General features: G+C 40.6%; 1 protein-coding gene across 1 annotated transcript; it reads left to right on the plus strand.

Annotated features, from left to right (window-relative positions):
• Positions 1 to 5,184: 5,184 nt before the first annotated feature.
• LOC134405807 (vomeronasal type-2 receptor 26-like) lies at positions 5,185 to 20,165 on the plus strand. Its single transcript, XM_063137058.1, has 6 exons — positions 5,185 to 5,435; positions 6,806 to 7,097; positions 8,932 to 9,816; positions 10,225 to 10,452; positions 13,392 to 13,500; positions 19,264 to 20,165. Exons 1-6 carry the CDS (start codon positions 5,185 to 5,187, stop codon positions 20,163 to 20,165), a joined length of 2,667 nt encoding a protein of 888 aa, XP_062993128.1.
• The last annotated feature ends 429 nt before the right edge of the window (positions 20,166 to 20,594 follow it).

Below are 20,594 nucleotides of genomic sequence, written 5' to 3' on the forward strand. Positions count from 1 at the left end.
ATAATATTATTATCATGAAATAGAAGATCAGAGATCTTAAGAAAATAATCCCCACAGCAACATAACCAGATGAATGGTTTAAGAATGGCAGGAGAACAACTTGGGGACAGGATACTTATGATAGCTTCCCCTATATACATCTAATGGACCTCTGAGATCTTCACAATCAACAAAGTATCACTAGGACACACCACAGAAGCAAGTCTCCTTGGTTATGGAAGCACTCTCCAGAAAATTCACTTATGGGTCATTCAAGGGTCATTCATTGTTCTAGCCCCAGCACAAACATACCAAAAGCATGTTTTACCAAATTAACAATAACATAACATGAGTAATTTGACTAACTTTGGTTCCAGATGGTGGAGCATCATTATAATGTTCCTGGAAATTAACCCGAAAAGGAGTTCTATTACACCCAATGGACATGTACTCATCAGTGCACCAAGTTCTTCTTTCAGAAAGCTGCCTTTTCTTGTCAGAGGTACTTGGTCCTTCAGTTTCAGGGAGGGGGCGGTTCCACTTATCCCTTTAGCAGGGAACGTTGGACATGAATGGTCAAGGGAAAAGGGAGCCTTTATTGTTTGGTGAAAGAAACAGAGATTTTCTCTATTAAAAGTTTACTTAATCTACTCTTTAAGTCCTCAGGGAAAATCTTTAACATTATTACCGGTGTTAAAGGGGAGCTGCTCGAAAGCAGCTCCTTTTTATATTTACTCCAAATTTCCCAATGGAACTTTAAAAGCGGATTACCTATATTTTCAGCCCATTTTCTACCTCCTTCCTTAAAAAATACATTATCCAAATTTAATTCTATATTACTTATGGTTTTATCCTCCATCCAATCTAAGTCTCCTACTCCAAAAATTGCTTCTACAATGTGTCTTAACCTATTTGCTACATAATATAGGTTGATGTTTGGGAGTCCCAATCCTCCCTTTTTTTGGCTTAAATACCATTTACTCTTTTCCCCATTACAATAATTATTTATAATATTCTGCCAACTTTTTAACTCTAAATCTGAGATTTTTATTGGTAGCATCCTAAAAATAAAATTAATCTTTGCTAAAATCATCTTTATTAATGCTATTCTTCCAAACTATGATAGGTTCAATCTTTTATATTTTTTTCAATTTTACCATCTCTTTTTTCAAACCGATTAAATTCTCTTTTTCTAAATTCTCTAAATTTTTATTATTCTAATTCCCAAATATCTAATCTGTTCTTTAATTCTCATTTCTGTTTCTTTTCCTTCCCATTCCTTCTCCTCGTTTTTAGTATAATTAAATAACATCAACTCTGATTTTGACCAATTTATTCTTAACCCGGTAATTTCTTCAAATTATTTCAACTGCTGTTTAATTCTTTCCATCTTTCCTATTGGATTTTTAATAGTTAACAATGTATCGTCCGCAAACATATTCAGTTTTATTTTTTTAATACTACCTATCCCTTCTATCTCCCCATCATCTCTTATTGCATTTGCATTTCAAAATGAAATTAAGAGAATGGTTAAGAGGGATGAATACAAGAGAAGAGATGGAAGAGGTTTTAAAAGATAAAAAATTAACTTGGTTAAATTACTGGCAATTGAAACAATGGACTAAAAATTGGGTAAGAGAAAATGGAGATTGTAGAGAGATGTCGAAGTTTGAGGAACTAATTGTTAAAAAAGAAATAGATAAGGGAGAAAATACAGTAACAAAAGGTTTAATGAGTCAAATATATAGTATATTACTTGAGAAAGGGTTGATGGATAGTGTAGGAAAATTGGTTTGGGAGACAGATTTGAAGGTACAGATAGGGCAGCAGAGTTGGGAAGGACTATGGAGACAAAGAGTGTTGAGAAACATGTCAGTGAGAATAAAAGAGAATTATTATAAAATTATATGGAGGTGGTACCTAACCCCGGTTAGATTAAATAAGATAAATAACCAGCATTCAGCAAATTGTTGGAGATGTTGTGGCGAAAAAGGAACATATTTACATATGTAGTGGGAATGTAAATATGTGCAAAAGTTGTGGAAGATGGTGTTTTCTGAGATTGAAGAAATTGTTGGAATGAAGATAGAAGAAACACCAAGAGTTGCATTACTCTCACTACATGAAGATTTAAAATGTAGTAAAGAAATTAAGGAATTGATAACGAATTTACTGACTGCAGCAAGGTTGATTGTAGCTAGGAACTGGAAGATTCAAGGTGATTATTGTATTGAAGAGTGGTATAAAGAAGTATGGGAGATTGCTATTAATGATAAATTAACATGTAACATAAAAGTGAGAAGAGATATAGCAAAAACGAATGATTTCGAGGAAATTTGGAAGCAGTTCCTAATATTTGTGTTTTCTAAGGGAAGTGGGAAACCACCAGCAGAAGAGGTGTTAAGATTTTGGAAACAGGAATGATCCCGAAGGGAAGGGGGAGCACTTGTTATTATGTTGAATTATGTTGGATTATGTTATGATAAAGCATTATATGTTAACAATTATATATTCAAGCAATTTGTTAGGTATTACTATGTTAATTGTTATGTTGGTTTGTATTTTATGTAGTAATAAATAAAATAATAATAATAATAATAATAATAATAATAATAATAATAATAAAGAAACAGAGATGAAAAGTGACCTCATTTGCCATCATCCTCAAGGTAGAGAGGCCCCATTAGTCCTAGAGGGGCATCCTTTTTCCCAAAATGTTTTCCTACCTGAAACACTTGGGAGAAGCTAAATGGATCTATGTGTGATGTAACACACTGGTAAATGAAACATATGTTACTAAATAACCCAGAAATCAAATCCCTTTGATTTTTTGGGACATGGATTCATCCTTGTTGGCAGATGCCATGTTACAATGGCAATATTATATTGCAAAGGTTAAGTTATTTGTGTCCAACAGTTCCCCTTTCCTTGACACTGAAATCAACTTGATGACTCTGGGTAACCAATACTGGAGTAATTTTATATTGTGAAAATCTTACTTAAGACAGTAACCAGGTTTGGTGAGCATGTTTTCTGAGATCCATCATATAGATGTTTATTTTATTAAACATATTTCTATGCTCACCTCCTCACACATTTGCAGCTCAATATGGTTGTAAAAAGAGGTCCATAAAGGACTGAAATCACTTAGGGCTCATCTACACCAAGAAGGATATTGCACTTTGAAAGTGGTATGAAAGCGGTATATAAAAGGCAGGAGTCATTGACACATACCATATACTGCATTCATAGTGCTTCATCCTGCTTGGTGTGGCTCCTGCCTTTTATATACTGCTTTCATAGTGGAATATCCTACTTGGTGTAGAGGAGCCCTTAGTCTTTCCCCATGGCTGGTGTGTACCTATGCTCATGGGCAACAAATACAGCAAAGGCAGCTATGAAACACTATCTCTCGGATTCCATTGAATCCTTTATGTGCATCCCAAAAGAGATTTTCAAGGTTGTCCAAGGTTTATTGCATTCCTTCTCAAGGTTGTGATCATGAGACACCATAACTTCACCTGCTTTTTCTAACGTCTTCCTGGATGAAGAGATCTAACAATCTCAAAAGCTTGCAAATTGTTGTTATCTTTTGCTGGTATCATAAAAGTATTACATTAAAATGCAATTGCTGGCGTGGGATGATATCATCTGATTGTGATAATGTTTAATCTCTTAAAATATGTGGGACATGTACTAATTAATTGTTACCACATATTGTTTTATTCATAGTCCCATTTTATTCTGCCGGTTTGGGAATATTATATGTGCTCATATTGTTGTGTTGTTTTGCTGGACTTGTGACCATAAATAAAATTCATTCATTCATATGGCCAACATGACTCCTTTCTTTTCAGTTCATCATAGGCCTCATATGCACCAAGCAAGATATTACACTATAAAAGTGGTATGAAAGTGTTATATGAAAGGCAGGAGCCACACCAAGCAGGATATAGTGGTATGAAAGCGGTATATGGTATGGGTCAATTGGCTCCAACAGTTGTCAGTGCACTTCGGTACCGCTATAAAGCAGTAGTGTGGCTCCTGCCTCTTATATACTGCATTCATACCACTTTCATAGTGCAATATCCTGCTTGGTGCAGATGAGGCCATAGTGCCCAAACTCCAGTGAGTAAGGAAGAATACGGGATAGCAAGCAGGGTCCATTCAATCTTAGGGGGTCAAGAGCATGTTGGGAACTCTTGTTGTTTCAAGACAGACAAGCAGAAAAAAGAATCAAGTTTTAAAACATCCAGCAAGCATCCTATATATTCATCATTTGCTGTTATTTTTAAATTAATTATGGTTCTAGTGAAGGATTTGTCTTGTTTGATTTACATTTGCCCTTTCATTTACATTTTTAAAAAGAGGAAGGGGTCTCTTGTACGAGCGGAATTCCTATTCCAAGCATGCTCCCCTCCATTCTAGGAGTCACTGTGCATCATCCTCAATGTACCTACTTATGTGAACTCTCCTACCAATCTAGGCCAGATCTACACTAAGCAGGGTATGACACTTTGAAAACAGCTTTAAAACTGTATAAGGAGGGTGTCCTGGGCCCCAACAGTTGTCACTGCTGTTATAAACTGTTTGAAAGCAGTAGTGTAGACCCTGCTTTAGTAAAGTATAGGACATTTCCTGCCTTGGCATGGGTTGGACTAGATGACCTTTGAAGTCCCATCCAACTCCATGATTCCACCTACTATTTCCTTCCTCACCATTCTGAAGCAACACAGCGTAGCAGGGAGATCACACAAACATGTTGATTCCAGCACTTCTGCTACTGATGTTGCATCATGGAGGCCAAAATCATTGCAGAAGTACTCATCTCCCCTGCAATTATCACAATTGCTATAATTGATTTACCAACTCAAAAAGCTTTCTAGGAAAAAGAAAATCACCAAGCAAGTCTGAAATATGTATAAGTCCCCCAATGGCTTATTGATTGTTAAGAATCATGAGAAGAGGGAACCAGGGCTCTGTCTTTTGGATCGCTTTCCCTCTTCCATTGCACACCTCAAGATTCAGATGGTGGTGCTCTATTGGCACTCAAGGGTTACTCTTGTTGCACTTTTGAACATCAGGATTCAGAGGAAACACTTCTCTTCACTCAGACCCATTTTCAGAATCTGCTGCCATGCACCTTGTTCAAGTCCTACTGATGGTAGCAACCATGTTGATGTAGAAAGAGACACAGGAGCCCCGATGCGTGGAGGGGACTTTGACACGAGGAATGTGTTGCTTTTGCTCCTGCTGCTGCTCCTTCTGTTGCTGCCAAACGTGGTGTGGAAAGTGCACGCCATGAAGTGCAGTGGAAATCAGCCTCCCTACATTCCACAAGAGTGGTACCAGCCAGGGGATCTCTTCGTCGGTGGGGTGACATCTCATCTCCATTACTTGCCCCCCAAAGTGTCATTCCTCAGACATCCTTCTAAGGAGAAGATAAACTTTCCCATGTAAGGAATTCTCCTTCTACACCTTTTCCCAAATTATCTCTGTTTTTATTTTGGTGATTCTTTAGATTTGTATGGCAGACTGCAAAGCACTTATAGTCTTCGTAAGTAATGGGAGTAGATCTTTGTAAAGAAACAGAAGGATGGAGTGCTGCTGGATGGGATCCCTTCTTCCACAGGGTGATATGACATGTTGACACCTCCTTCATCCATTTTTGAAAAGAAGACATGTAATAATTAGTAGAACTAGGACCTAATGTTCTTATGGGGGAACACGATATATCGGTATCCCTCTGTATTATGACAATTGTTTAGGGCATACATTACATTCTTCTGCTTTCCAGATAGGCAGCTATGTTAGTCTGCTGGAGCAGAAACAAAAAGTAAAGATTCCTGTAGCACCTGAAAATTGAGCACATTTATTAAGAACATGTAAGAAGTGCCATGCATGATCAGAGTGAGGGTTCATCTAGTCCAGCACTCTCTTCGAACAGTGGCCGAGCAACTGTAGACCTGGGAGCAACAAGGCAGGGCATGGTACAACAGCACCCTCCCTCCCATGTTCCCCAGCAGCTGGTGCTCACAGGCTTATTGTTTCAGATACTGGAGGTAGCACATAAACATCAATAGTAGTAGCCCTTGAAAGCCTTCTCCTCCAGTTATTTATCAAAACTCCTTTTAAAGCCATCCGAAAAAGGGACCATCACTACATCTTGTGGTAGTGAACTCCATAATTTAACTATGCACTGTGTGAAGAAGTGCTTCCTTTTATTTGTCCTGACTCTTCCACCAATCAGCTTCATGGGATGACCCACGGTTCTAGTATTTTGAAATAGGGAGAAAAATATCTCCCTATTCCCATTCTCCACATTAAGCATAATGTTGTACACTTTTATCATGTCTCCCCTTAGCCTCCTTTTTTCCAAGCGGAACAATCCCAGCTACTGTAACCTTCCCTCATAGGCGAGATGCTCCAGCCCCTTAATCACTTTAGTTGACATTTTCTGCACTTTTTCCAACCCCATAATATCCTTTTTTTAGTTGTGGTGACCAGAACTGTATGCAGTATTCTAAGTGTGGCTGCACCATCAATTTGCATAAAGACATTATGATACTCGCAGTTTTATTCTCAATTCCTTTTCTTATAATGCCTAACGTGGAGTTTGCCTCCTTTACAACACACTAGGTGAACATTTTCATCAAGCTTTCCACCACAACCCCAAGATTTCTTTCTTCTTTGATCACCACCAGCTCAGATCCCACCAGGTTATACTTGAAGTTGGGGTTTTTTGCAGCAGCGTGCATCACCATACACTTGTTTATCTTGTGCACCACTTAACTCTCCTATGAAACAACATGTTACCTTTTTGCAGGGTGGCAACAAAGTTCTACCAGCATGTCCTGGCTTTGGTGTTTGCCATAGACGAGATCAATGACAATCCCAAGATCCTGCCCAATGTCACTCTTGGGTTCCACATCTATGACAGCTACACTGATTCAAAGAGGACCTATCGTGCCACTTTAGACTTTCTCTTTAACTCCCATCAGTTTCTCCCCAACTACAAATGTGACATCCAGAAAAATCTAATAGGAGTCATCGGGGGACTTAGTTCTGATGCCTCCTCACGCGTCGCAGACATCTTAGGTCTTTACAAGGTTCCACAGGTAGGATCAGCTCATGGTGATTCCTCCAGACTCCTCTGTAATTCATTCTTCACTACTCCTTCCAGGAGCAATTTGGTGGTTTGACAGGATGCAGTGGTAGTAATGGAGTGGGGAGCAGAGTAGCTGAACTAAGTAGAGTTTCATTTGGAATACTATGGGGGTATTCAAATTTTTGAATGAGAAGTGGGATGTTCCAAATCTTGAGGGTTTAATCCAGCTTTAGTCATACCTGGAATTGATCCAGTGATTCCAGTGGCTCTGCTTCTACTAAATGTCAAGCTGACATGGTGAGCTAACATGTGTAGAGAAAGATTGTTCTAGTGGTGGTAGGATAGAAATATCTGGAGGAATCATTGACCAGTTGTGCATCTCTATGTATGTTTATATATGTAAAATGTGGGGGATGTTTTTCTGCAAAGAAGTAAGTTGGAGACAGTGGAAGCACAAGAAAAATATTCATTGGCGGGGGGCAAAGAAAGGGGAAATTACATTTCACATCAATCAGAATTTGGGTTCATCAGTAAGTCTAGAGTAATCTCACACAGGGACACATTTCATAGCATATATGTTGAATTGGGGGTGTGCACAGCCCTACTACATAGGTACTACAGTACAACTTAATTAAGTGTACAGATTATTTGTACAGCTCAACCTGGGTTGAATGAACACATATATGAGTATGAATTTATGAATGCATGATAACACAAAGAGGGACCATGGCTTCACACATATTTCTGCCTTCAGGAATGAAAATCAGCCCATGGGTCCCAATCTCAATGTTTTTCCCCACCACATAGAAAGGAAAAGCAGGGTTGGGAAACCTTATACTACATTTCAGCTTTCAAAATGGTGGTGTGATGTCCTGTTCATTATATTTTCCTGGTCTGTGTGTTCCATCCCGGAAATTTCCTGAGGGCCCAATTTCATGTTACTTTTCTGATGTAGCTTTTTCATCTTTGTTCACTCAAAGTTAAACACTGGGACTTAATATGGATCAGGATCCTAAATTAAGGATAGTGGGCTTTAACCCTTTGCCTGCTATTTACTTTAAAGCCTTTTGGGTAATGTGAATTGGAGGGATGAAGGGGCCTGATCCAGATTGGGAGTACAGTGGGGGCAAGGGATGCAAATCTCCCTAGCCTTCCCCATGCTAGGGTCCCAATCCATGTATTAACATATAGAGCATCATCACACAGGCATTTCCTGACGGACACTTCTCCACCTCCACTTTTGACTCTCATAAACCAAGACCACATGGCCCATTCAGTGGGGCATTTTTATCGTGCCATTTCTCCTGCACACAGCAGGAGATTGTGCTACATTCCATTATTTTTAAGGGGGGAATAGATTAAAAGAGGTATATTTTGCTATGGAAAAATGAGCTGTAGGAGTATGAGGTAGACAATGATGTGTAAAGGACACACGTATATCCATAAGTGGGCAGTAGTGAGTGTGTGATAAAACGCTTGTCTGATGAACCTCATAGTCTAACGTTGTGAGGTAACATGCCATGCTGAAAGGGAACAGCTCCCTGTAAGAGAATTTCTCTCAAATGCTTGATGTACTTACAGCATTTTAGCTTCAGAGAGAAACTAATCATCTATTTTCTGCTGTAGGCTTATATGGGGCAAAAGAGAGAAAAAAAACTTCTTTAATCAGTTTGACCCACTGCTCAAAACAGCACCAAACCAATGCATGACACCCCTCCTATTTTTCACCAAACTTTGAAACCGGTATTCAATATGCCAAGCTGTATGTATTGGAGTAAAAAGGACATTCTGAAATGTCATTCTTTCTCTCTTTTTCTTTGCTTCTCTTTCCTTCCCCTTTTTAGGTTTCATATGGCTCATTTAAGTCTGCCGTGAAAGATCAAACCAATTCCCCTTCCTTTTACCGCATTGTCCCCAATGTAGACCTGCAATACCAAGGACTTGTCCAGTTATTTCAGCATTTCAGATGGAACTGGGTTGTACTCATTGCTACGAAGGATGAGGGAGGAGATTACTTCTTGCAGATCATGGAGTCTCTGCTTTTGCAGAACAGAATCTGTTCAACATTCACAGAAAGATTTGAAAAAAATGTTTATCTCCATGATATGCATAAAATCATCTTTGAAAAATTGGGGTTTTTGCAAACTCTCATGGAGAGCAAAGCCAATGCAGTTGTTATACATGGAGAATCTCCAGCCATTTTTTGGTTGGAAATTTTAATATATGGAAGCAGGATGCTTCCACTAATTTTTCCTCAGAATAAGGAGAGGTTCTATGCAGCAAAAGTATGGATAACGACAGCCCAAATTGATTTCCTAATAAATACCCAAGTAATACTTGGTGGATTTGATATACAATTCCTCCATGGTGCCATCTCCTTTACAATTCCATCAAAGGAGCTTCAAGGCTTCCAAGAATTTCTTCAGCTTGTAAATCCTTTCTGGGAAGAAGAAGACGGTTTTGTTCATGATTTCTGGGAGCAAGCATTTGGTTGTTCATTTTCACCCTCAATTGTGAGTCTCATAGGTGGAACATGTACTGGAGAGGAGATGCTGGAGAGTCTTTCTGGAGGTGTTTTTGATATGAACATGAGCGGCCACAGCTACAGTATCTACAATGCTGTCTACACTGTGGCACAAGCCTTACACACCTTCTACATGGCTAGAGTCAACCACAGAACAATGGAGAGTGGAGAAAGATTGTTTCCTGAGAATGTAGAACCCTGGCAGGTAACATTTTCACAATGACAGAAGTCAACAGTCATGGTGTAATTTTTGGTCTATCGAGTGACATGCTGTAGCCAGAATCCGAAAAACTAACCTACGTGATGTCAATGATGTAGCTACCACCTATGTCTTTTCTTTTTTCTTATATTTGGGGTGGGGGTCTTATATGTTATTTCGTAGATAGGCAGGGTATAAATTGAATAAATAATAATAATAATAATAATAATAATAATAATAATAACAACAACAACAACAACAACAACAACAACAACAACAATTTATTGGGATTCCTTGTGCAGATGTTGTATGTTTAATACTTCTTTCCCAGGCCATGAAACCTATTTGAACAATCTTCATGATAATATTACAACATTTTCTAAACCCTTTGATTGGCTTTCTCTCTCCATCTAGCTCCACTCATTGATTCAGACAATCTCATTCAACAACACTGCTGGAGATGAAATTACATTTAATGAACGTGGAGAATTTGAAGGGGGATTTGATATTACAAACTTTGTCACCTTCCCAAATAAGTCCTGTGTCAGGGTCAAAGTGGGAAGGCTGGATCCTCATGCTCCTCCAGGCAAAGGAGTCACCATTAATGAGGATAGAATCAAATGGCACCGAGACCTGACTCAGGTGGGGAAAGAAGTGCATTTCTTTACACAAGGCATAATTAATTCAAAATTCATTGGAACACTGTAGTGGGAAAGAGGAGAAATGGCTTTTTCAAAGGGCCAAAACAATATATGGTGGGTAAAGATTCCACTTGAAAAAAACCCAACGTAACAAAAATTCAACATCTGACAGGACAGGTTTTGACTTAGGCCATTTCTACACTTGCCTTTTCCCCCAGGATCATCCAGGGATCATTTGTGTGCATCCAAATGACACACAGGGGATCTCGGGAGCAGACAGGCATGATCCCTCCATTTTCCTGGGATAATCCTTAGGTGTAGGAAGGGAATATGGTGCACTAGTGGTGTTACCCATTGTTACATTCATGTGAAATCTGAGAAAGACTAAGTATGGAAATTCAAATATTGTAGAGTTCGTGCAGTGTTTGGTGAATTGGATATAACTCTAAATGAATGCACCGCCTGTGCACTTAGTTATCTAATATTCCTTGACTTTTGCCTTCCTTTTTACTGGTCAATAATTTATATGTGTCATGGGCTCGCCAAACTTTTTCTTAATATAAACCTCTTGCAATACTTTTTGGACAGATGCCACCTCTTTCTCTGTGCAATGTCTACTTGAAGGATTTTTTTTTCATTGTCAATTTTATTGAATATGTGTAAGCATTGCGTTATAAGAGTTTGTTGGCATAGCATAGCGAATGAAGCTTTGGGTGGCATAGAATGGGTTTAAATAGATGCACAAGTGATGGGGAAATGATTTAATGTTAAGGGGGCAAGGAGGCATGCACACATAGAACAGTGTATCAATGGTTAGATACTTTGGTGTAGATAAGGCCTGATGAAATATGATTTGGAAATATGATTTGATATTGCTCAAAGACATTAGTCATAAGAACTTGTGACTTTTACCAACTGTATGTGTTCCTGTTAAAGGAACTAAGTGAAAGGAAAGGTTCACGGTGATGAAAAGATAGAGTTGTGGTTTAAAAAATCCTGAAGAACTGAGAAGGAAGCCACACAGTTGACCACTTGAAAAGCAAAAGTACTGTACATCAGAAGGGATGGAACATTCTGGGAAGAGGATGATCTAAATTGATGATGTGGACCAATAGACTTAGAATAAGTATTAGGAGGGAGATCTTTGTCTTTGAGAAGGGTATTTAAGTCTGAACACAAAGGAGAAATTTCCTTTCCCTCAGGCATGACATCCAAGACATTGCTCTGAGCCTAACATGTAGGCCCCAGTGACTCCTTGGTTTTGTCTGGGAGAAAAAGAAGCCCATTTGCAGAGAAGAACTCCTTTGCAGAGTCAGTATGAGTGATGCAAAATGTGTGAGTATACAGATTCTCTTTTTTCTTTTCTCAAACCATCAAGACCTAAGCTGACTTTTCAGCACTGGATTGAGCCAAGTTGCTAGGCCTAAAACCAAGGTCTTTCTTGAGAATGGGAAAGAGTCCAAAACCAGTTTAGTCATTGGGAGAGGGTGTTCGTCTATGTTTGTCTAAGTAAAGATCTTGTTCTTCAGGAATCTTCCAGACTGATGAGTATATCCTTTTAATTTGCTTGGCTGAATGGAGGTTCATGTGTTTGTGTAACTTTCTTAAATTGTTTTAATAAATGCTTGAAAGCTCTAACACTTTCATTGAGTTTGTGAGTCTGAGGCCTCATCTACACCAAGCAGGATAATGCAGTATGAAAGCAGTATATAAAAGGCAGGAGCCACACAAAGCAGAATATAGCAGTATGAAAGCGGTGTATGGTGTGGGTCAATGGGCCCCAACAGTTGTCAGTGTTTTTTAATACCACTATTAAGCAGTGGTGTGGCTCCTGCATTATATATAACACTTTCGTACCGCTTTCATAGTGCAATATCCTGGTTGGTGTAGATGAGGCCTGAGTGAAGACAATCATTCTGTCACTTATCTCTACAGGTTTCACGTACTATAGTGGGGTGCAATCTTGAGGGGTATAGATAAAAAGTATTGTGGGAATCTATTCTTCAAGGCAGCCTACATTCAGTACCTCTCAAGTAAAAGGTTATCAATATTTTTTTACCCTGCCTAGTGCAATCCCTGGACTCATCTTCACCAAGCAGGATATTTAATGATGAAAGAGGTATATAAAAGGCAAGAGCCACACCAAGTAGCATATAGCGGTATGAAAGTGGTAGTATGTCGTATGTCTCAAGGGGACCCAACAGTTGTCAGTGCATTTTCAATACCACTATAAAGAAGTAGTGTGGCTCCTGCCTTTTATATACCGCTTCCATAGTGGAATATCCTGCTTGGTGTAATGAGCCCCCTGTTACAAGGAAAAAGAGTAGAAGAAAGGAAAGATGATGTTGCTCATCATTACCTTCATGAGAATTCTGAGACTGGTGTGGAATGAAATACTAAACTACTTGTATCCTAGATCAGATAAGGAATGGAAGTTTTAAAAGGGTGACCATATGAAAAGGAGGACAGGGCTCCTGTATCTTTAACAGTTGCATAGAAAAGGGAATTTCAGCAGGTGTCATTTGTATATATGGAGAACCTGGTGAAATTTCCTCTTCATCACAACGGTTAAAGCTGCAAGTGCCCTGCCCTCTTTTAAATCTGGTCACGGTATAGCTGCAGTATAGCTCCTGCTGCTTTGACTGTTGTGGTGAACAGGAAATTTCACCAGGTGTGACATGCATACAAATGACACCTGCTGAAATTCCCTTTTCTATGCAACTGTTAGATACAGGAGCCCTGTCCTCTTTTTCATATGGTCATCCTAAGATTTAATCTTCTAAGGTTCATAGGTGAAGTTTAGATACTCCTCCTACATTTTGTGCCATCTATTCAGTATCATTGGTCTTCCTGCTTACTAATAGATCATCTGAAGTGAAATTAATTCCTCGAACATCAAGTTAATACTAAGCTCTTCGAATAGGTGCAACTCTTTCACAGTGTACTGACAACTGCCATCCAGGGTACAGCAAGAAAAAGATAGAGGGGGAGAAATTTTGCTGCTATGATTGTGCTTCATGTCCAGATGGGATGTTCTCAAACAAGAATGGTAGGACATATGGTATCACTGATACATATTACTGGCAAGCAACCCTTCTCCATGTTCTATTGTCAATTACATTCTCAAGAGTTTTTGACATCTTATGCATTGCAATTGATAGATGTAATTTTATTGACTTTTCCTCTTGTCCATCTTGAGGGGGACAGTTTTAGAAACATAGGTAAAACATTTTAGCATTCATAAAAATAAAGTTCCCAGAAAATGCTAAAGGAGTAATAGCTGGTACTCTATAATAACAGGAAGAGGTACCCTGCACCCCTAATGAAGAAAGAAGTCACAGGAGCATACATGAAGAAGCCTCCCTTCTTCAAAGATACTTCAGGATGTTCGTCAAATTTTGGTTTCTCCTCTTCTTCCACTTGAACCTGCACTGAAACTGCCTACTGTTACTGAAACTGCCTAATTATGACTGTTTGTGCTCCAGGTCGGGAAAGCCTCCAGCAGCCAAGCCAAACTAGGCTACTGGGGTGTTTCAAATCCTTCATGATTCTCAATAATAAGCAAGACATATAGAAAAGTTGGATGGTACTGAGCTAATGATGGAAGTGAAAGAAGAGGATAAGAGACATGATTATTATGGGTGTGCATGGACCCCCCGATCCGCTTCTCTTCCAGATCTGCAATTTGTGGATCGGGCCGCTTCGCTCTGTCCCACTCCGCCTTTAGTCTGTTCCGCTCCACTGCGGAGCTCCGGATCCGGATCGGAGCTCCGCTTTCCCCCCCCCATAGACTTGCATTGAAAGCCAAAAAAGTATACAACTTTTTTTCTGTTACAGTTAGAAACCTCAAGTTTGGCACCATCACACCTCATGGACATATACACAAGCATGCCAAAGCTCAAGCCAATCCAAGCCTCCCCTGATTTTTGGGGAATTTATGAAAATTGGACACCCCATTTTCCGACATGGACTTTTCTCCGACATTTTGACAGATAAAAAAAAATGAAGTGATCACCTTCACAGATGCCATCTAGATCCACAATCATGCCAAGTTTCAAGCAAATCCCATCATCCCCTGATTTTTGGCGGGGCTCTAACCTCTAACGCACCACCCATAACCTCAATTCACACCCCTTTCGATAGCTCCGTCAATGTTCATGTTAGAAACCTCAAACTTGGCACCATGATAGATTATCCATGGATACACATGCACGCCGAGACTCAAGGCAATCCCATCATCCCCTGATTTTTGGGGAATTTTTGAAAATCAGACACCCCAGTATCTCAGGGATTTGAAGCTGCAGACAGCTCAATGGGGCCATTTCAAAGGAAATCCAAACATGCCATGAATTGGGGAGTAGAGATAAACCTAAATATGAATCTTCTTCCACACTTGAAAAAATTGTTTTGGAACTTCCAAAAGTCTAAGTGAGCGCAGGAAGGACTTCTCCCCTGAGTCAAAGCAAGACTCACACAAACCATCCCTGTGATGTGGGCAGGGGAGGAGGGAGGGAAGGCAGGCAGGCAGCAGACATTTCTGGGGGTACAAGGAAGTGAGCAAAGGATAGTTTCAAAGCCAGTAATGCATTGCAAACCATCCCTGTGAGGTGGGAGCAGCACAGAGAGATGCCTTTTCTTTTGCATCCCATAACTACTAGGAGGCTAGGAGGATAAGAGTAAAGCTTTGTGATCCTTGCTTCAGAGTTGATTGACTGCATTGTGATCACAGCCATTACTAAACAACAAAATAATAATGTTAATAGCAGTACTAGTAATTAATATTAATAGCAACAACAACAACAATAAGGAGTTTAACCAGCCTGCCTGACTTCACTGAAGAGAAAAAGCCAGGAGAGCTTGGGCTATGGGGTGTAAATAATAGGGGTGTGCATGGACCCCCCGCTCCGCTTCACTTCCAGATCTGCGATTTTTGGATCAGGCCGCTTCGCCCCACCCCTGCTCCGCCCATTTCCGCTCTACTCCGCTCGGAGCTCCGGATCCGGATCGGAGTTCTGTTTTTTTCCCCATAGGCTTGCATTAAGCTAAAAAAGTATACAACTTTTTTTTGGTTCAAGTTAGAAACCTCATGTTTGGCACCATGACACCTCATGGGGGTATACACACGCACGCCAAGTTTCAAGGCAATCCCATTATCCCCTGATTTTTGGGGAATTTATGAAAATCGGGCACCCCATTCAGACCCCTTGGGATAGCTCTGTCAATTTGCACGTTAGAAACCTCAAGCTCACCACCATGACAGCTTATCCATGTGTCCACATGGACGCCCAGACTCAAGGCAATCCCATCATCCCCTGATTTTTGGCGCGGCTTAACTCACCCCAAATTGTCCCATTCTACAACTACGTCAATTTGTACGTTAGAAACCTCAAACTTGGCACCGTGATAGCTTATCCATGTGTCCACATGGACGCCAAGTTTCAAGGCAATCCTATCATCCCCTGATTTTGGGGGAATTTTTGAAAATCGGGCACCCCATTCACACCCCTTTCAATAGCTCTGTCAATTTGCACGTTAGAAACCTCAAACTCGCCACCATGAAAGCTTATCCAGGGATACATATGCGCACTGAGACTCAAGGCAGTCCCATCATCCTCTGATTTTTGGGGAATTTATGAAAATCCCACACCCATTCACACCCCTTTCCAATAGCTCCATCAATTTGCACGTTAAAAAAAACCCTCAAACTCACCACCATGACAGCTTATCCAGGGATACATACGCCGCACGCCGAGACTCAAGGCAGTCCCATCATCCCCTGTTTTTTGGCGGGGCTTAAACCTGCAGACCTCTCAATGGGGCCATTTCAAAGGAAATCCCAACATGCCATGAATTGGGGAGTAGAGATCAACCTATATGAATCTTCTTCCACACTTGAAAAATGGATTTGGAACTTCCAAAACTCCAAGTGAGCGCAGGAAGGACTTCTCCCCTGAATCAAATCCAGACACACACAACATCCCTGCAAGGCGGGCAGGGAGGAGAGAGGGAAGGCAGGCAGTCAGGCAGGCAGCAGACATTTCTGGGGGCATAAGGAAGTGAGCCAAGGATAAGCCAGTAGTGCATATAAAATAAACGAAGGAGGGGTGGAATTAAAAGCAGCAGTGTTGCTAAATAAACAACAAGAAGAACTTTTTAAAAAAGGTTATATCTGTCTTTTACCAGTAATAGGGGGACGTGCCCGGGGGAGGGGGAAGCAGCTGCCAATTTGACTGGTCCTAGTAGTGACCAGTCTTTTAAAAAGCAAGGCTGTCAGTTCAACTCATGAAAGCCATTGCTCCACCACTAAGAAGTGGAACTGTCACTTCAACTCATGATAGGCATCGCTCCACCACTAAGAGAAGTCGACCACTCACTTCAACTCATGATAGGCATTGCTCCACCGGGTTACTCTCTTTGGAAGGCTCTGATGGCCTTCCAAGTACAGGAGAGAGTGGGGGCACGTCCACAATGAGATGCCCTAGGGGAGCTCATCCCCTTGCACCACATCTTTTCAGTTGTTCCCCAAAGTTAGGGTGGGTAGCAGTGCTCTCTTATTATTGGCTTAGTATATGATTTCAGGTTGTGTTTGTGCATTTGGTGGGGCTACTGTTTTAAAAAACACTGGGAAAAGTCCGTTCAGATTAAGAAAGAGAAGTTTCCCAGAATCCCAAGTTACCCATTTTGCCTATCCCCTCCTCCAACTTTGGGATCATGTGATCATGACCAGGAGTTGACTCTGCCCCTCAGCAATCGAAAAGGTAATCTTTTTCCCGCCTTTACCCTACTTTTAAAAAAATTCTAGCGCGTGACCCGCACCACGCAGAGAGGTGAGAGTAGTCTCAAAATGACCCCCATCCACGACTGTCTAAGCCCAAGAATTTTCAGAACGATAGCTTAAAAATCAACCCAGTTAACTATGGGCGAAATGTTTCAAGATGGCGATCAGAGCGGTCCGCCTGAAAGAGGAGCTCCGAAAAATGGTCGCTTCTCTTCGCCTTGCTTCTAGGGATCCGCAGTCCGCTTCTACTCCGCCTCTGTGCAAGGCGGAGCAGGCCAATTCGCTCCTGCTTCTGCGCTTCTAATAGGAGCGGAGCACATGCCTAGTAAATAATATAAAATGGAATAAATAAATAAGCAAAGGAGGGGTGGAATTAAAAGCAGTAGTGTTGCTGAATAAACAACAAAAAGATTTTTTTAAAAAAAGCTATATCTGTCTTTTACCAGTAAGAGGGGAGTGGACGTGCCCAGGGGGAGGGGGAATCATAATGCCAATTTGACTGGTCCTGTGTAGGGACCAGTCTTTGAGAAGTGACCTGCCACTTCAACTCATGACAGGCATTAGCTTCACTCTCTCTCCACTGGGTTACACTTTGGAGGACTCTGATGGCTCTCCAAGGTCAGGAGAGTGCACTGGGCATGTCTACATGCCCTAGGGGAGCTCATCCCCTTGAACCACATCTATTCAGTTGTTCCCCAAGGTTATGGTGGGTTAGCAGTGCTGTGTTTCCTATCTGTTATATTTGCTTAGTATATGATTTCAGGTTGTGTTTGTGCATTTGGTGGGGCTACTGTTTTAAAAAACACTGGGAAAAGTCCGTTCAAAGTAGAAACAGAAGTTTCCCAGGATCCCAAGTTACCCGTTTTGCCTATCCCTTCCTCCAACTTTGGGATCATGTGATCATGACCAGGAGTTGACTCTGCCCCTCAGCACTTCAAAAAAGGTACCTTTTCCCACTGATTTTACTCGACTTTTCAAAAAAATATAGCAAGTGAACCACAGCACGCAGAGAGCTGAGAGTGGGCTCAAAATAACCTCCATCCAAAACTCTCTAAGCACAAGAAGTTTCAGAAAGATAGCTTAAAAAACAACACAGTTATCCCCTATTCTTTTCCGCAATGCAATCCTATGGGCGAAATTTTTCAAAATGGCGATCGGATCGCGCCACAAAAAGAGAATCGCTCCGCCAATGGGCGCTTCTCTTCGCCTTGCTTCTAGGAGTCCACAGTTTGCTTTTACTCCACCTCTGGGCAAGGCGGAGCAGGCCAATTCGCTTCTGATTCTCTAATTCTAATCGGAGCAGAGAACATGCCTAATGATTATAAGCCATGCCTTCCTTCACAACACACATGGCTCTTAACAAGATTGCCTAAGAAATGGATGGGCAAAGCTTCTCTACCAGCCACCAAAGTTCCACTATTCGTTTTAAAATATATCCTCCAGTTGTTTTAGAAGTTTCTTAGGCCCTTTCTACACCTAAGGATTATCCCAGGCAAATGGAGGGATCATCTCTGCCTGCTCCTGGGATCCAATGTGTGTCATTTGGATGCACAAGGATGATCCCTTGACGATCCCATGAAAAAGGCAGGTGTACAAATGGCCTTAATACCCTTAAAGCAATGTTTTATCTATCCTATTAGTAGCTTTAATATAGAGCTGGGGATCCATGCATAGTTAGATAAACCATAATCAAGATTTCATGAGATGGAAAAGCTTGAAAGAAAAGAAAATGGCTGGGCCAAGGTCATCTCTCATAGAACGAGTTTGTTTGAAAATTTGAAGGGATATAAAAATATTTAAATCATTCAATATTTAGATGATGTTATACACAGGTCACATTACTCTAAAAGAAAAAGGTTAATGAAAAAATACCAGAATTGTAAATTCATTTAAAAGTATGTTATGCAAAGGTTTTCATATCCTACCAATGTAATTAAAAAACAAACTTGGTGACCTGAAATGGCTTAGCCAAGAAAGGCAGTACTTAACTTTTAGGAAAAGTTCTTTATGATTTTTTTTATGTTTGTTTTTCAGATACAGAAATTTGTGTCAATTGTCCAAATGGTTACTATCCAAACAAATTCAAGAATGAATGCATTCCTAAAATTCCAAATTTCCTAGATTTCAAAGACACTTTGGCCAGCATTTCCATGTTTTCTGTACTTTTATTGTCTCTCATCACAGCTCTGGTGCTTGGCATCTTCATTAGGCACCGGGACACTGCCATAGTCAAAGCAAATAACCGAAGTCTCACCTACGTCCTCCTCCTCTCCCTCCTCTTGTGTTTCAACTCTTCCTTGCTCTTCATCGGAAAGCCTAAGAAGGGGACCTGCCTTCTTCGACAAACTGCTTTTGGCATCATCTTCTCTGTGTCCCTTTCTACCATCTTGGCAAAAACGATCTCGGTGGTTCTTGCATTCATGGCTACTAAACCAGGATCCCAGATAAGGAAATGGGTGGGGAAAAGACTAGCATATTCGATTATCCTCTCGTGTTCCAGTATTCAAGCAGGCATCTGTACTCTGTGGCTGGCAACTTCTCCCCCATTCCCAGATATAGACATGACTTCAGTGACTGAAGAAAATGTCCTGCTGTGTAATGAAGGGTCAGTCGTCATGTTCTACTTTGTTTTGGGTTACATGGGTCTCCTAGCTATTGTCAGCTTCACTGTGGCCTTCCTGGCCAGGAAGTTGCCTGACAGTTTTAATGAAGCCAAGTTCATCACCTTCAGCATGTTAGTCTTTTGCAGTGTGTGGGTGTCCTTTGTTCCAACCTACCTCAGCACAAGGGGAAAGTACATGGTGACTGTGGAGATCTTCTCCATCTTGGCTTCTAGTGCTGGGTTACTCAGCTGCATCTTTTTCCCCAAATGCTACATTATTGTCATGAGACCTGAGTTGAACACCAGAGAGCTCCTAATACGAAGAAAGGTGTAAATACAGGATTTATATTTTCATTGAAGGCCTTAGTATCCTTCCTACACAAGAACATAAACCTGAATTGTGATTAAAGTAGCATATCTAGATTTGACTGTGTGATATTTCCTATTCCAATCATTTTCTTCATGTACGTGAATAAATAAGTAATAATTAACCAATCCATGGAGCCATTTTTCTGTTTTAAATATATAATGAAAGCTACAATTGTTTGAACATGATTACCATGCTTGCTTTGTCACATGTATACTTAGTAAACATTACAACTGTTTGAGGAATTAGCCCTATTTTCAAGTTGAGTCCACACTTTCAAAATATACCACTGCAGCACTGGCTAAATCTAAAGAGTAGGGTGAAACCAGCATTCCCTGGTATCATAGAGTTTTCAAGTCTGTAGAATCAGAAGGTCCTGGGGTCCAGGCATTGCTA

The sequence above is a fragment of the Elgaria multicarinata genome, chromosome 11, assembly GCF_023053635.1.
Source record: "Elgaria multicarinata webbii isolate HBS135686 ecotype San Diego chromosome 11, rElgMul1.1.pri, whole genome shotgun sequence".
NCBI classification, from domain to species: Eukaryota; Metazoa; Chordata; class Lepidosauria; order Squamata; family Anguidae; genus Elgaria; species Elgaria multicarinata.

Coding starts and splice junctions, on each gene's coding strand:
- LOC134405807 (XM_063137058.1), top strand. CDS start 5,185: ATGCGTGGAGGGGACTTTGACACGAGGAATGTGTTGCTTTTGCTCCTG. Junction 7,098..8,931: donor GTCTTTACAAGGTTCCACAG/GTAGGATCAGCT, acceptor TCCCCTTTTTAG/GTTTCATATGGCTCATTTAA. Junction 9,817..10,224: donor AGAATGTAGAACCCTGGCAG/GTAACATTTTCA, acceptor CTCTCCATCTAG/CTCCACTCATTGATTCAGAC.